At 17.7% G+C, this 17,693-nt stretch overlaps 5 protein-coding genes across 5 annotated transcripts; 4 read left to right on the forward strand and 1 right to left on the reverse strand.

Moving 5' to 3' along the window:
- Window positions 1-1,576: 1,576 nt before the first annotated feature.
- On the forward strand, window positions 1,577-6,410 carry PGAL8A_00523100 (hypothetical protein; the record flags this gene model as incomplete). The annotated part of the gene is made up of 2 exons (XM_028674066.1): window positions 1,577-4,817; window positions 4,924-6,410. The coding sequence occupies 2 exons, from the start codon at window positions 1,577-1,579 to the stop codon at window positions 6,408-6,410; spliced, it is 4,728 nt and encodes a 1,575-aa protein (XP_028530456.1).
- An 898-nt stretch (window positions 6,411-7,308) lies between these two features.
- Window positions 7,309-7,524, forward strand: PGAL8A_00523200 (conserved Plasmodium protein, unknown function; the record flags this gene model as incomplete). The annotated part of the gene is made up of 1 exon (XM_028674067.1): window positions 7,309-7,524. One exon carries the CDS (start codon window positions 7,309-7,311, stop codon window positions 7,522-7,524), a length of 216 nt encoding a protein of 71 aa, XP_028530457.1.
- Window positions 7,525-8,225: 701 nt separating this feature from the next.
- Window positions 8,226-9,188, reverse strand: PGAL8A_00523300 (RNA-binding protein (U1 snRNP-like), putative; the record flags this gene model as incomplete). Its single annotated transcript, XM_028674068.1, has 1 exon — window positions 8,226-9,188. One exon carries the CDS (start codon window positions 9,186-9,188, stop codon window positions 8,226-8,228), a length of 963 nt encoding a protein of 320 aa, XP_028530458.1.
- A 1,386-nt stretch (window positions 9,189-10,574) lies between these two features.
- Window positions 10,575-11,274, forward strand: PGAL8A_00523400 (ubiquitin-conjugating enzyme, putative; the record flags this gene model as incomplete). The annotated part of the gene is made up of 2 exons (XM_028674069.1): window positions 10,575-10,725; window positions 10,934-11,274. The coding sequence occupies 2 exons, from the start codon at window positions 10,575-10,577 to the stop codon at window positions 11,272-11,274; spliced, it is 492 nt and encodes a 163-aa protein (XP_028530459.1).
- Window positions 11,275-13,304: 2,030 nt separating this feature from the next.
- PGAL8A_00523500 (RNA-binding protein, putative) lies at window positions 13,305-16,298 on the forward strand (the record flags this gene model as incomplete). The annotated part of the gene is made up of 1 exon (XM_028674070.1): window positions 13,305-16,298. The coding sequence occupies one exon, from the start codon at window positions 13,305-13,307 to the stop codon at window positions 16,296-16,298; it is 2,994 nt and encodes a 997-aa protein (XP_028530460.1).
- Between the last annotated feature and the right edge of the window lie 1,395 nt (window positions 16,299-17,693).

Consider the following 17,693-nt stretch of genomic DNA (forward strand, 5'->3'; position numbering starts at 1 on the left):
TGTATATTTTTTTTTTTTTATAATTTTAAAAATTTTAATTTTTTATCTTTATTTTTTTTTTTCATGAAAATTAAATTTTATTATAGCATTAGAATTTGTAAACTTCTCATGTTTATATTTTACATATTTATTTTATAGTTTCATTATATTAAGCATGTATGGCATGAGTTACGATGCATATTCTTTTTTATTTTTAATATATTCATGAATTAAAAAAATAAAAAAAATGAAAAAAATATTGAAATAATGAACATATTTATACAAAACATACATTTCTTTAAAAAAATGAAGGAATAAAATTATTATAACATATTATGAAAAGAACTAATTTTTATTTAATTTATTAGTAAAAAGTTAAAATATAATATTTAGAAATTGTTTTTTATTTTTTTAAGTGTATATGACTAAAAAATTATAATGCAAAAAAAAAAGAAAATTTTAGAATTAATCTAAAGAAAGGAAATATATAGTTTTTCATGAGAATAAAACAAAAAATGTAATTTTATCTCGAAATTAATTTCAGAAAATATATACTTTTTTTACTTTTAATTAAATTTATTTACGTTCTATCAAGTGATAAATCGAATTCTCAAAATAAGAAATTTTATGACCTTATTTATCTTACTTCTTTCTCATTTCATTTTTTTTTTTTTTTTTTATATTTTTGTTTTTGTGTTTTTAGTTGCTTGGTTAATGCGGCTAAATGCAATATCAAATTATATTTTTTTTAGTAAAATATATTTTGCTTTTATATCTATATATTCACATGTTTCTTCATTTACACAGCAACTCTTTCTTTTAATTAAGCATATATGCTTAATAAAAAAGAATATAAAAAGAAGTAAATGTTAAATTATACATTATTCAATATTTTTTTTTTAAAATATTTAAATATTAATTTTTTTTTTTTTTTTTTTTGTTTATCTTTGTTAATATTTTGTTAGTATTTCACACATAATACTATAAAAATACTAATTTACATAAGTTTTCAACTTCTAAAAAATTAAGATACATTTTCTAGGAAAATTTAAAATAAGTGTACACACTTTTGTTTTTTCTGTGTGTAAATATAAATTTCATCATTAAAATAATATACATGTATTTTAATTTGTATCTTATTATAAAAAAAATAAAAATAAAATAAAATAATTACTATATTCTATATATATTATATTTTTTCTTTTTGTTAAACTTCTTTTTTATGTGTATATATAATAATTTTTATATAATTAATCTACAAAAAATAACAAATATATGTGTTTATTTAATATCTTATCGAGCATGTTTTATATTCTTAAATTTATGTAACACTTTTGTTATAAATAATGTTTTATTTTTAATTTTGTTTAACTTTTCTTTTATAATTAAATATTAATTTTCGTATTTTTATTATTATTATTTTTTTTTTATCTTATATTTTTATTTAAAAGTATTCCTATGATAATTTTATTGTTAATATTCCATGTTAACTTTTATTTTAATGAGGTTTTAAATTGTTACAATAAATGTATTTTTTAATAATTCATAATTATTATGTATTGTATTTTATTTTTATGACTATATATATAAATAAAATATGAATATACTTTGTGATGAACCTTATTTTATTGATAATAGTAAAGATCTTTTTTGTCCAGAAGAATGTCCTTTTATTAGTTTTAACGATGTATGGAAATGTATTGGTATTTGTACAATAAAAGAAAATTGCTCTTTATATAATCCTTTATTAAATTTTGCTGATGAAGAATCGAATAAATGCTTGCCTTGCTTAGTATCCGGTTGCATTCGATGTATAAAAAGTGATATTAAAGAAAATTCAAAGTTTTTACTGAATATCAGAAATAATTTACCGAATATATGTCTAGAATGTATGAGTGGATATAAATTGTCAAATGATAAAACTAAATGTAATTTAATTTATGAAGAAATAATTATAAAATGTTGTAGCTTTTTCCTTCTTTTTTTTTTGTTATTTGTTTTATTTTTTATTGTATATTTTTATAAAAATCCTCATAAAATAAATTTTTTTTTATTTAAATTGGCATTTCAACATAGAACGTTGTCAAAATTCAGAAATAACAAAAAATATGGTAACCCTTTATATCCATTAAATTTAAAATTATCAAAAATAGATATTGCTGGTGTTGGATTAATGTTGTACTTTCGATTTTTAACATTTTTAAGTTTTCTGTCTGTTACTTTTATTATAGTATGTCTATTTGAAGTATATTTACCATTTAGCAAACTTATACAAATTTATAGAAACATTGAATCTACTACTTCATTTGAAAATTGCTCTTATTTAAAAAAATATATTTCTCTAAAAATATCTCGTTTAATTGACATTAAAAGTTTAGATTGGATGACATTAGACATGTTTAACATTATTACTCGTTTTAAAGAAAATACAATAATCACTTCTTTTATTAGATATATGATATGCATGATTGCTACATTCTCATTTTTATATAACCAAAAAAAATTCAGTAATTATAAATTAAACATTTCTCAACAAATGATGAATTTTGCACTTTTTATATCTAATTTTCCTAGCCATATTTCAGAAGAAGATATTAAAATTTTCTTTGAGAAATTATTAAAAAAAAAAATAATAGGTGTGTCACTATGTTATGATTTTTATAAAAAAAAAAAAATTATTTTTAAATTAATCGAAGAGCAAATAGAATGGGCAGATATTAAAGTCAAACTACACCAAAATTATGAGGAATGGATAGAAGAAAATCAAAAGGATTCTTCTTATGATAAAAATACTCATAGTCACATTAATAATTTTTTATTAGAAAACAAAAAAAAAAAAAGAAACTTTAAAAATAGAAATTCTTATGATGAACGAATTGGTAATAAGCACCTAATAGGGAAACTAAGGAATTTTAATCATGAAAAAAATAATAAAGAAATAATACACAAAACTAATCAACTATTATATTTTAATAATGAAGATATATATGAAAGTAATAATAGAAACTATAAAAATTTTATTGAGTCAAATAATAAAAGAGATAAGAAAAACCCCTATAGTGAAGATAATAATTTAAATATTACTCAACACAGCCCGTACTATAATAATAACTTTAAGAGTCATATAATAAATAAAAATAAGAAGAATTTTTTTACAATAGAAATTCCTCGATTTATAATATCAAAAAAAAATATATCTAATTTAGATATATTCTCACATAAATGTAGCAAGGTAAGTGTTAAAGATGATTTCTTTAAAGCAATATCTAGTAAAATAGTTAATTCCGATTCATTAAAAAAAACATCAGCACATGTTAATAATAATATTAATTATAAAGAAGAAAAAACTCCCTTTTTTAATAACAAAATAACAAATAAATTAAAAGAAAACAAAAAAACATCAATTTTTTGCTATTTAAAAAAAAAGAAAGAAAATAATTTAATAAAAAAAAAAAAAAAGACAAATTTAAAAAAAAAATTTGAGCCATTTTATATGTCCAGTGAAGAAAGCCTTTTTTTTAAAAAGGATTTTTCAAAAGATATGAAAACTGTATGTAACTTAAAAAGTTGTGGTAAAGCTTTTGTTGTATTTAATAACATTGAAGATTTAAACCTAGCATATGACTTAATAAATGAATATAAAATTAAAAAAAAAAATAAGAAATATATATTATCAGATTTATTTTTACTTTCTTTTTTGAAAAAAATATTTTCAAAAAAAAAAGAAAAAAAAAAAAATACATTTTCTTATGAGCTATTGCCATATTTTTATAATAATAAAAGGATACATAATAATAATGTCTCTATGAATAACGAAAAAGATAATAGAAAAAAAAAGAAAATTGGAAAACAAAAAGAGAAAGAAAAAGAAAAAATTCAAAATGTGTTATCTGAGTTTTTCAAAAAATTTAATATTGAAGGAACAAATTTTCAAGTTAGAAAATGTAATGTAGAACCGATAGATATAAAGTGGCAAAATATTGGTAATCACACTCCTATAATAATATTAATGAAAATAATTATTGTAATAATATTTCTTTTTTTTATAATTATAATGTGGAGTATTATATTTTATGGACCTTATGCTATATTTGCCTTGCATCATGCAAGTATTATAGAAAAACCAAAAAAACATGAAGTATTATTTAATGTAATTATTTCAATTGTTTTAGGTATATTTATTGGATTTGGTAATTTGTTAGTTACTTTTTTAACTACATTAGTTGGTGAATTCATGAAATTTCAAAAAAAACAGTCAACTGAAGCATTTGTGTTTTGCATTAATAGCATTTTTCAGCAATTTAATTTTTTACTTAATGTTCTTATTACTCACCTAACTAACGCAGGAGGAGATAACAAAATAAGATCATTTTATTCTAGTAAGTTTTTTAATCATTTTAAATTACAAAACATTGTTTTAGGGGAAGAATATTCTTTTTGCCAATCTTTAAACTATAATATTCTCCCTTTTATTTCCTTTTTTCCTACTTTTTTTTCTATTTTTGGTGTGTATATTTTTCCATTCATTTATAAGTCAGTAAGAATATTATTTTTTCCCAAAACAACAATTAAAAAAGCAGAGCAACTAATTCAATGCCCTGAATGTAATTTGCATTATAGATATAGTGAAATAGTTATTAGTTTTACTACTACTTTATTATTATTTTTTTTCACGCATAATAAGTATAGTACTTCTTTTACATTTCTACTTCTTTTTTTATCTTATCTATTTATAAAATATAGAGATACTTACTTATTTCTTAGAGAAACAAAGGTAACCTATTATTATAGCACTTTTTTATTTGACACTGTTATGATATTTTGGTCTATTCCTACTGGTATGAGCATTTCCTTTTTTATTTTAAAATTAATAACATAAACATAAGATATTCATATCATTATTTAATTACTTTTTTAATCTGTGAAATATTTTTTTTTTTTTAGGAATACTATCAATATTGCCATTTTATTGGTTATGGAGATCATATAGTATAAGTATTTTAATTCTTCCTCTAATTTTTTTTTTTCATACTTTAATATATTTTTTATTTTATAATGTTATAAATATTTCTTTAAATAAAAAAAAAAAAGTAAATAATATAACTTACAAGAATCTTGCAGAAATTAAACCTTACAACTGGTTTAATACAAATCCTGTTTATGTTCTTAAACAATATACAAAAAGGCAAAATGAAAAATATTATCATGTTGATGATACAAAAGAAAAAAAATTAATAAAGATTAAATTAGAAAGCACTATTTTTAAAAATGAATATAAAGAAGAATCAAAAAAGAAAAAATACTTTTTTCTAGATTCACTTAAAAGCATTTTTTTTAATGAAAACACACAAAATAAAGAAAAAATTACAACTAATAAAAAAGAAAAGCTTTATGTTAAAAATAAAAAATCATATAAGCATCTTATAAATAAAAATGAAAAAATTTATGAAGAAATAGAAAATATCTTTGAAAAGAGAAATATTTTTAAAAATTATTGCGATACTATCAGTTATACTAAAAATTCAGAAGTGGAAAGTAATGAAATAAAAAATAATTATTATTATGAAAATAATCTTAAGAATAATGATTTTGATGTTGGCGAGGATATATATGAATATGAAGATGAATGTAATGAAGAAACAGATGAAAATGAAGATGAATGGAATGAAGAAACGGATGAAAATGAAAATGAAGACAAAGTAACAAATGAATGTGAAGATGTAGGATATAAAGCAGATAAATATAAAGATGAAGGAGATAAAGAAACAGATGAAAATGAAGATGAATGGAATGAAGAAACGTATGAAAACGAAAATGAAGACAATGTAACAAATGAATGTGAAGATGAACGAAATAAAGAAGCAGATGAATATAAAGATGATTGCAGAAGTAAAAATGTGGAAAAAGATATAAATGATAAGAAAGAAAAAGATGAATATGAAAAATATATATATCAAAATTATAAAAAAAAGAATAATAAAAAAAAGAAAGATTATATACCAGATGATTTAAATTTAAAAATTTCAATGAAAAATATTAAAAAAAATGCATTTGATTCAAATTTTTCACAGTCTAAAAATATAAAAAAATTAATGTTTCATAAAATTCACACAGAACCTATCTCTTCAAGAAAAAAAAAAAAAGACCTGCAACATAATTTCAGAACATCAAAAACAATACAAAGAAAATATAATAAAAAGGAAAAAGATATAAATCTTTCATTGCAAACTAAAAAAAAAACTGCAGATCTAATTTATTATGAAACTGGAAAAGAATATTTACAAGGTGTCCAGTTTTGCCATTATACTAATGATTATAATGAATTATATGATTTTCTTTACAGAATTTATGATACATTATCTTCAAATGCTCATAAAATTAAAATATTTCGTAATTTAAAAAAAAAAAAAAATGAATTTTCTTTAATATAAAATTTCTAAAAAAAATTTAAATCATTTATACTTATATTGTCCTCTTTGCTAAACTTTTTTTTTTTTTTTTTTTTTTTGAATTGTTTCAAGTTTTTTGAAAATTTCTTTATTTTTTGGTATTTTAATGAATAATGCACACTGAATATATAATTTAATATTACAATTTTTATTTTATATATATTTTTTGTTAATTAGTTTTGAGATTATTATTACCTTTTTAATATATGTTTTTATTTTATCCTTTTTTCTTTTTAATATTATTGCCTTTTTATGTTTTTAATAATATTATACGAAAATTTTAAATAATGAAAAAGATTTCCTTTTTAAAACTTAATATTTTAAACTAAATTTAAAAATAATATAATTTGATGAAATCGAATATATTAATAAAATGAATACCCTCGAATGTTTCTTTTTGATGTATTAATGGGCCATTTTTTAATAAATATATTATTATAAGCATAGATTCATATAAGGTATAAAGTTTTTTTTTTTTTTTTGTTTTTTATATAAAATATTTATTTGATCTCTTAAAACTGTAAAATTATATATTCGATGTTTTTATGCATTCGATTAAAAAACATTATTTTAATTTTCTTTTTTTTCATCATATACTTAACAGAAAAAAAATAAAAAAAAAAATAAAATAATAAAGGGTCTGTTATTAAAATTAATATATTAATTTCTACATATTAATATTATTTAATTGTTATGTTATTTTATATGATATTTTAATATATATTATTTTAAATTATATACATAAAATCATTCTATCTTTTACCTATATACATATTAAATAATTCTTTTTTTTTTTTTTTTTTGTAAATTTATAATCATTTATTTGTTATTTTTTTTCTAATATAACTAAATAGAAAACATTTAAAAGAAAAAAAAAAAAATGACTAGAGGAAATCAAAGAGAAGTTGATAGAATTAGGTCATCAAAAAGGAATGATAAAGCAAAGCCAAATAGTACCGTTAAAGATGCTTCAAAAAATTTGAATGTTATTTGTAAATTATGTAAACATACTTTTATGTGCACTGTTAATCAGTCTATATTAAAAGATCATCATGAAAAAAAACATTCAAAAAATGCGTATGAAGATTGCTTTTAATAAACAGTTTTACTTTTTTTTTTTTTTTTTGTTATTTTATTTCTCATATATTATAGATCTTTTTTTAATTAAATTAATAAATTTACATATTTTACTTCTTTTTTTTTTTTTACAAGTATACATATTAATTATTATTTTATATTCATTTTTAATTTTAAGTAATACTGTATATATATTTCACAAATATATATATTTATTTTCGATGATTATATGTAAATATATCAATGATTTTATTTTATTTTTTTTTTAAAGCATATAAATCTAAATATAATTATATTAATAACACACATAATAAAAAAAAATTTTGGGAACTTTTTATTAGTTAAAAAAAAATTATATAAGGAAATAACTTATTTAAAAATATGTTTCATATTTATTATATGCAATATTTTAATATATATGTTTATAGACATATGAAAGATAAATGTATTGTACTAGATAGAACAAAGCATAATTTTATCAAAGATAAAAAAAAAAAAAAATAAATAAATAAAAAGGTGAAATTAATAAAAGAATGAATAAAATAATGTACGTATGGAAAGATATATTAAACATGAATTAATATTTTTATTTATTATATTTTTATGTAAATCTTTATTTTTTTGTTTAAAATAGTGAATGCTAAAAAACAAAACAAAATTACTAAAAAAAAAAAAAAAAATATTTATAATTTAAAAAATTATAATTTACACTGTAAAAACTTATTCATTATTGTCATTTTCATTTATTACATTATCATTGTTATAATGATGATTAACTTCATTATTATAATTATTTAAATTTTTTTCATATGTGTAATTATTATCAGAGTTTACTTCAGGATTTATATCTTTTTGATTATAGTTACTTTTTAAACCATTTTGATTTAGGATACCATGATTGTTATTATTCTTTAAGTTATAAGTTATGTCATTTGGATTATTGTATGTGTTATTTGTGTTACTATTAGTAGTATTATTTAAATTATTAATTTCGTTGTACAAATTATTGTTTGTATTGTTTAATATATTATTTGCATTATTTAAATTACTATTGTCATTATTTAGATTATTATTTATATTATTCAAGTTATTTTCGTTCATAATTTGACAACTATTATCATTAAAGGAAGTTGGGTTTCCTGTTGTATTAGTGATAGAGTTTTTATTTGTATCATTTAAATCTAGATTATTACTAAGTTGATTATTACCTATATAATTACTGTTTTTGTTATTTACATTAATGATATTAGGGTGGGTAAGGGAATTATTAGGATATTTATTATTATTAGGATAATTTATATTTTGTACTTGATTAGGTGGACATTTTGCAGCATTAGGTGGAAAATAACCAACTCTTGAATATTTATTATTAGGTACATTTAAACGAAATGTATTAACATTTCTTAAAGGGTGTTGATAACTTTTCATTTGATTATATTTCATATACATATTTATATTATTAGGCATATAATTCATCATTGGATATACCATTGAATTGTTATAATTTCTATTATTCAAAAAACCTAAAAAGTTTTGAGGTGTAATACCTTCTTCTCTCAACAAATTTTGAAAATATTCTATTTTTGCACTTATGTGTTTTCTTCCATGAATGTGTTGTCTTCTACCAACTGGTGAACTGTGTGTTAAATATATATCACAATATTCACAATAATATTTAGGCATTTTGTTCTTTTATTTACAAAATTTTAAAAAAATACATATATATATTTTTTTTTGATACAAATTTGAAATTTAAAACGGAAGGTGGTGTTTTTATAAAAAAATTGTCTACAGAAGCACACTTAAATTTTCTTTATATGTGCCACCGCATCTATATCATTTAATATATATGTATATTTATGTGCTTACATTTATGCATTTATACAAATGTGTATTTTTTCTTTGTTTTTTAGCTATATTAGGTTATATTTATAAATAAAAATTTAATAAAATTTAAGGAAGTTATTTTATAATAAAATAATTATAATTAATACTCCTTAACAGCATTAATCATAAATGTTAATGCCGATATTACTTGAATTCATTTTACTCTTATATTTATAGGTAGCTAAATAAAGAAGATAAAAAAAAAAAAAAAAATTATAAATGTAAATACTTTTAATTTATATATTTAAATATACAATTATTAATATTTTTATTATCATTATTTTGTTAATTGTATGCTAAAATATTTTGCTTTATTAAAATTTATGAAAAAATAAAATTTTAATCATTTTCAATAAAATTCTTCAAAAATAAAAATAAAAAAAAAAAAAAAAAAAAAAAAAAAAAAAAAAAAAAAAAAAGATAAATAAAAAAATAAAAAATGACCATGAACTTCAAATATAAAAATGCAAAATTTAAAAGAAAAATAAATATTAAGAAATATAACCATATAATAAAAGTAAATTTAATTAAAAAAAAAAAAAAAACAAGAAATAAAAAAAAAATAAAAAGAAAGTTTTTATATAAAAAATTTGTTTCAAATATTTTTTTATGAATATAAAAAATAGCTATCAAATATGTACATTTACTGATAATAATTAATTAGATTATAATTTTTTTAAAAGTTATATGAAACACCTAAAATAACATACTTTTTTTATTGAATTTGTATACATTTATAAAATATGTATTTTGTGCGTTTCTTTTTTTTTTTTTTTTTAAGTTTTTTGATATAAGTTTTTTTTTATACATTTTTCTACTTTGTTTAAAAATTTCTTATATATAAAAAGCAGATAAACATATTTATATTTTTTATATATATACTTTTATAATTATTATATATTATTTTCCTGTATATATATATATTACTTATGTATATTATATTTACATTATTTTTTTATGTGTATCTTTTCAAAATTTTCATAATTTGCAATTTTTACGTATATTTTATGAAATCATGTGTTTAATGTTTTTTTGAGATTGTAATTTAAAAAAAAAATTAGTAAAAATAGGGGTTTTATTAAGTGATTAGATATATATAAGTTTTTATATAACTTTATTTTTATACAATTTAAGGGATTTTTATTTAAAACATATATATATATATAAATTACTTTTAAAATCATGTCAAATTTAGCAAAAAAAAGATTAATACGTGATTTTAGGAAACTTCAAATGGATTCACCATATGGTATTAGTGGTTCACCGATAGGAAATGATATCATGAAATGGAGAGCAGTTATATTTGGTCCAACTGATACTCCTTGGGAAGGAGGTAAAAAAGAAAAATTATATTAGATGACAGTATAAAATGTATTTGAAAAAATCATCCTATATATATATGTATTAAAATATTTTATGTTCAATTTTATTTAAAAAAATCTATTTAAATTAATCTTTTTTAAACTATACTAAAAGCACATATATTATTTATTTTAATGTCTTTTTTTTTTCTTTTTTTTTTTTTTTTCTTGTTAATATAGGTACATTTCAATTAGAACTTTTATTTGGAAATGAATATCCAAACAAACCACCTAAAGTAAAATTTTTAACAAAGATGTTTCATCCCAATATATATATGGACGGAAACATTTGTATTGATATACTTCAAAAACATTGGAGTCCAATTTATGATATATCTGCAATTTTAACATCAATTCAATCATTATTAAGTGATCCTAATCCCAACAGTCCAGCTAATCAAGAAGCTGCTCTTTTATTTGTTGAGAATAGAATTGAATATAACAGAAGAATAAAAAATTGCGTAAAAGAATCTTTTAATTTTATTGAAAATAAAGTAGAGGAAAAAGCACAAAATTTATAAAAAAAAAAATAAGAAAAATTTGTAATTATTATTATCATCAAAAGTAAATTACATATATAGTAAGGATGTAGATTATTTTAATATTAAAAATAATAAATGGAAAATATAAATAAAATACATATATTTTATAAATGGAAAATTTAAATATATCACCTCCCTGAAGTATCTTTTGATAATATGATATTTATATCATATTAAAATAATAAATTTTAAAGATTAAAATAAATATCTTATTCATTTTTTTTTTTTTCATAATGTAATCATAAATTTAATAGCTAAAGGGAATTATTTTACGAAAAACAGAAAATAAATAATATAGCTTGTTATTAATATAAGAAAGAAAAATATTAAATAAATAATATAAAAAATATTTTATATTTTATATTTATTTTATTTTTTTTTTTCAATAATTAATTTTATATTTTTCACATTATATCATTTGGTAAAATGCTTATTTTTTTTATGAAAATTTACTAAAAAGTATATATGTGTACCACATTTTGTCATTTTTTTCTTAAAATTATACATAATGTTCAAAATCCATATTTAATATAACTTTTTTGTTCATCTTTTTTTAATACTTCTGAATATATATATGTATAAAATTATAGTTAGAAAAAGTGTATATTTTATTATATATATTTTTTTTTTTTTTAGTATGCATCATGATTTATAAAGGAAAAAAAAAAAATACCTTAAAAATTAAATATAGTTTTAAATATACATATTTACATATTTATAAACATTATTCATTTGTTTTTCATAATATTTTTTTTAAATTTCATAAGTTATATAAAAAAAAAAAAAAAAAAAAATTAAAATTTATAAAATTGTCTATAAATTGTAGAATATTTCTTTTTTTTTATTAAAATTCTACAATTTTAAAAATAAATAAATTGTATATTTTTCAGTATGAAAGATAATCTCTAATATAAAATATACATACGTGTAACCAATAGTTAAAAAAGTTTTCTTTTTAAAGGAAATAATAATATTATATTCTACATATCATAAAATCTTCACTGAAAAAGTACATATATTTTTGTTTAAAATATATATATTAACATTTTTGCACTTTAAAAAAAAAAAAAATAAAAAAAAATTTATTGAATTAAGATTTTATAATTTTTTAAAAATAATTTTTTTTTAATTTTATAAAAATATAACTACATATTGCAATACCATTTGTTCAACTATTCAATTAAATAAACTTATAACAGCTTAAATTTTGTTAAACGAGATAAAAAAATTATTACATTAATAAAAAGAGAATTTGGTCGTAATATATGTAGTTTTAGAGTATATAAATTTAGCAGCAACAATAATAATAATAATATCAATAATTGTAATAAAAATGTTATTTATGTATTTTTATAAAAAAAAAAAAAATTTAACTTTTATTATATAAAAAGAAGGAAAAAAATATATTTTTTACATTTATAGAAAAAAATAAGAAATAAAAAAAAAAAAAAAAAAACACTAATAAAATAGTAATAACAATAGCAATATATATATATTTTTTCACTACAAGAAAGGTTAAAAATTATAAAGTTATATATAAAATATTTAAAGTAATAATCATAAATTTATATTAAGAGCACCTTAATGTTAAAAAAAAAAAAAAAAAAAAAAAAAAAAAACACTAATAAAATAGTAATAACAATAGCAATATATATATATTTTTTCACTACAAGAAAGGTTAAAAATTATAAAGTTATATATAAAATATTTAAAGTAATAATCATAAATTTATATTAAGAGCACCTTAATGTTAAAAAAAAAAAAAAAAAAAAAAAAAAAAAGAAAGAAAAAAGAAACTATCTTTAGCTTCTATATTTATGTAATTTTAAAAAGGTTTAAGACTTTATTTTAGATACATTATTTAGTCTTTAGAATTTATATTCATTGAACATTTGATTTAAAAAAAAAAAATGTTTGGGACTATTTATAATATTTTATGTAAATATTTTTAAAAGTAAAATAAAAAAAAATATTTATATTTTATTTTTTTACAGATATATATATATAATATGAAAAAAGTAACAAATTCTTCATTAATTGAAGACAAATTAATGGATAAAAGCATTTTATCAGGGACAAATGGTAATATAGAATTAAGTAATAAAAATAAAACAACACAAAACAAATTTAATGATGGAAATGATAAGCAAAAATTGATAAATATATGTGATAATTTTAATGAAAGTGAAGTTAAAAAAGATCAAATACAAGAAAATGAAAATAAAAAAGAAGATAATGAAAACAATAAAAAAAATAATGAATTAGAGAGTGAGATAAAAGCTACTGAAGAATTAAAAGATAAAGATGCCAAAGCAAGTGCACTTACATTAGAAATATTAGGTGACATACCAGATGCTGATCTAAAACCTCCAGAAAATATTTTATTTGTATGTAAATTAAACCCTATAACAGAAGAAGAAGATTTAAAAATAATTTTTTCAAGATTCGGAATAATAAAATCTTGCAAAATTATCAAAGATAAAGTTACTAATAATTCACTTCAGTATGCCTTCATTGAATTTGAAAAAAAGGAAGATTGTTTAAATGCCTATTTTGAAATGGATAATGTTATTATTGACGATAGAAGAATACATGTTGATTTTTGCCAATCTTTATCAAAATATAAAAATAATTATACCAGAAATGCAATTAAAAATGTTTTTAATAATGATGATAAAAAACAATCTGATTATAAAAATTCAAATAATGATCAAAACAATGATGATAACATAAGAATATTTAAATATGAAAGTGATAATGATATAAGAGAATTTGAGATTAGATCGAACGAAAGAAATAGCTTGAAATATAACAAATATGAAAATGAAAACAAAAAAAAATTCTATTTAAAATATAAAGATAATAAAAATTATCGCAATCAAAAGCATAGAAAAGATTCCTATAAATATAAATATAATAATTACAACATAAAATCTTCTAAAATGCTTTTTTATAGAAAGAATAATAATAATAATAATAATAATAGTTATAGTGATAAAAAAACTTATAAAAATATAAAAAAAAACATTAATAACAAAAATAAATATTTATCAAATGAGTCAAAAAGAAAAAGTGATGATGTATTAAAAAATGAATCTGATAAAGAGTGTAGTCATTCTCTTAGTCTTGAAAAAAAACATAAAAATAGTTATATTAAAAGTCCACATAATAAATTTAATATATTACCAGAAGACTCTACAAAAACAGATAAAAATAATAAGTACAATTCTAATGATAACAAAGATGATTCAATTTTTAAGAAAGAAGAAGAAACAAAGGAGAACGATCACCAGAATAACTATTCAAAAACTCAAAATCATAATGAAAGGGATAGAAATGATGAAAGTTCAGACTCTTATAGTCACCAAAAAAATAAATGTAAATACGAAAGAAAAAGTGAAAGCGAATTAAGTTATAATTACAAAACACAAAAAAAAAGTTATAAAACATCTCTTAATTCTTTGTACAACAAAGAAGGAAATATTAAATATAAAGAAAAAGAAACTAAAAATTATGATAAAAAAAGGAAACTTAATGAAGATGATATCAAATATTATAAAGAAAAATTTTGGTATGACAAAAAACAAAAAAATTATTCTAACAGAGATGAAGAAGAAAAATATAAAGAAAGTTGTGAAAGGTATTCTGATAAAGATGAGAAAAAATATTACTCAAAGGAAAGAGGAAAACAATCTGAACAATTTTGTAGTGATGAAGAAAAATTACATAAAGATAAAAAAAAATATAGTAGAAGTAAATCATACGAACACAGTGAAAAATCAAAATACAATAAAAATGAATTATATAAAGGTGAAAAAAATAAATATAACAGAAGTGAATCATATGAACACAAAGTAAAATCAAAATATAATAAAAATGAACTATATAAATACAAAGATGGAAAAAATAAAAATAACAGAAGTGAATCATATGAATATAAAGAAGGAAAAATATATAATAAAAGTGAATCATACGAATATAATGAAAAATCAAAATACAATAAAAATGAATTATATAGATATAAAGATGAAAAAAATAAAAATAATAGAAGTGAATCATATGAACATGAAGAAAAATCAAAATGTAATAAAAATGAACTGTATAAATATAAAGATGAAAAATATAAAAATAACAGAAGTGAATCATATGAATATAAAGAAGGAAAAATATATAATAAAAGTGATTCATATGAGTACAATAAAAAATCAAAATACAGTAAAAATGAATCATATAAAAATAAAGATGAAAAAAATAAAAATAACAGAAGTGAGTCATATAAACACGATGAAAGGTCAAAATATAATAAAAATGAATCATATAAATGTAAAGACAAAAAAACTAAATATAACAAAGATGAATCATATAGGCTGAAGGAGAAAAAAAAAAGATACCATGAAGATAAATCATATGAACACAGAAGTGAAAAAAAACATAATGTAGATGATAAATCACGTAAATATAAAGAAAAAGAAAAGCATAGTGGAGAAAAATTATATGAAAATAATAGTAAAAAAAGATATAGTAGCGATATAGAAACATATGATAAGTACTATGAAAAGGAATATAGCAGAAATAAAGAAAAAAAATATGGTGATACATTAATAATTCCCAAAAATTATTATGGTAAAAATGATAAAAATTATGACAAAAAAGAAAATAAATATCATAATAGAGAAAATAAAAAGGAAGAAAAAGAAGAGTATAAATATTTGAGTTCATATAAAAAAAAATTAACATCTAATGAAGATAATAAGAAATTGAATAATAGAGAGAAAATAAATGAAGACAAAGATCATTATTATAAGAAAAATAAAAAAAGAAAACATGCAGATATGAAAAAATATAATAATGATTATCATAATTCTAGAAGAAACGAAAAAAATAAAGAAAGAAAAAGACATAGTTTAAACGTTAGTTCTGATAGAAATAACCATTCTGTGGAATATAATGTTAAAAATAAATATCATAAACATAAAAATGAACATAAATATTATAAAAAGTAGCCATATGAAACAAAAAAAAAAAAATAGGAGGAATGTAAATTATAATTCTAATTATGAATATAATTCAACTTGTAATTCTAAAGACTCTTGCCTTCATAAAAAAAAAAAAAAAAAAAAAAAAATGCTCACTTAACGAAAACAAAATAGTTAAATTCTTATTCATATTATGATTAAAAAAAAATAATAAATTATGAAAATTATATTAAAATTTATTAATACTTTTTATTAGAAAAACAAAAAAAAAAAAAAAAAGAAATATTTAAGAAAAAAAAAACATTTCCATAATCCATATATAATATATATTTTTAATTTTATAAAGAAAAAAAGAAGTAATAAAAGTTCATTAATAACTTCTGTTTTTATTAAAATAACATAAAATAATGTAAATAAAAAAAAATAAACACTTTATTTAGAAATTATCTAAATATATATATTTTTTTGAATTTGTTTTTAATTATAAATAAATTAGAACAGTTTTTGTATTTTTAAAACACTTTTTTAATTATTTTTTTAAGGAAATAATATGAATATTGAAATTATTTTTTATTCTCTGGCTTATGTAGACATATTCATATTTATATTTGAAGTATGAAAAGTGAAGCTTGTTGCATATTTTGTTTAAGGATAAAAAAAGAAAAAATAAATTCTAAGTATATTTTTCATATATGGTAAAAAAGAGTGGTTATTAATACAACTTTTCCGAGAGAATAATTTTAATTTTGAAGAATTTTACTTCTTTTTTTTTAATGAGAAGCTTTTTTTTTTTTTTTCCTTTTTTTTTTTCATTTTATTTTGTATCACTATTTTTACTGATAAAAAATGATAAAAAAAAGGTAAATATTCTTTTTATTTACTTTTATATATTAAATTTATTTTTATAAAAAGATATCTAATAAAAACTGTAGACAAAAAAAAATAAAAACTAAGTATATTTATTCCAAAGTATTCATTTACATCAATATTATTTCAAAAAAAAAATATATATATATATATATGTAATTTTTTTTTTTATTAAACTGTAATTAGTAGAGAAAATCATTTAAATATTTCTTTTTTTAGAGAAGTTACTTTTCTCTACTTTTTTTTTCCATTTAAAAATATGTCTTAATTTTATAGATCTTTTTATATTTCATCATATGCTTATTATACAAAGAATAATTGAAGAATTAAGTTTATCTTCGATAAAAATTTTTATATGAATTAATATATATAAAAAATTTATATAAAAAAGAAAAAAATAATTAGAGAATTATTTGAAATTTAATATTTTCTCACAGATACTATTTATTATTATTTGCATAATTTTTTATTTACATTTTCTAACATATTTTTTATCACATTTTTCATATGTTTAAAATCATTAAAAGTTATATTTATTTTTTTTTTGAAAGGGAA

This window comes from Plasmodium gallinaceum (assembly GCF_900005855.1).
Source record: "Plasmodium gallinaceum strain 8A genome assembly, contig: PGAL8A_v1_152, whole genome shotgun sequence".
Lineage (NCBI taxonomy): Eukaryota > Apicomplexa > Aconoidasida > Haemosporida > Plasmodiidae > Plasmodium > Plasmodium gallinaceum.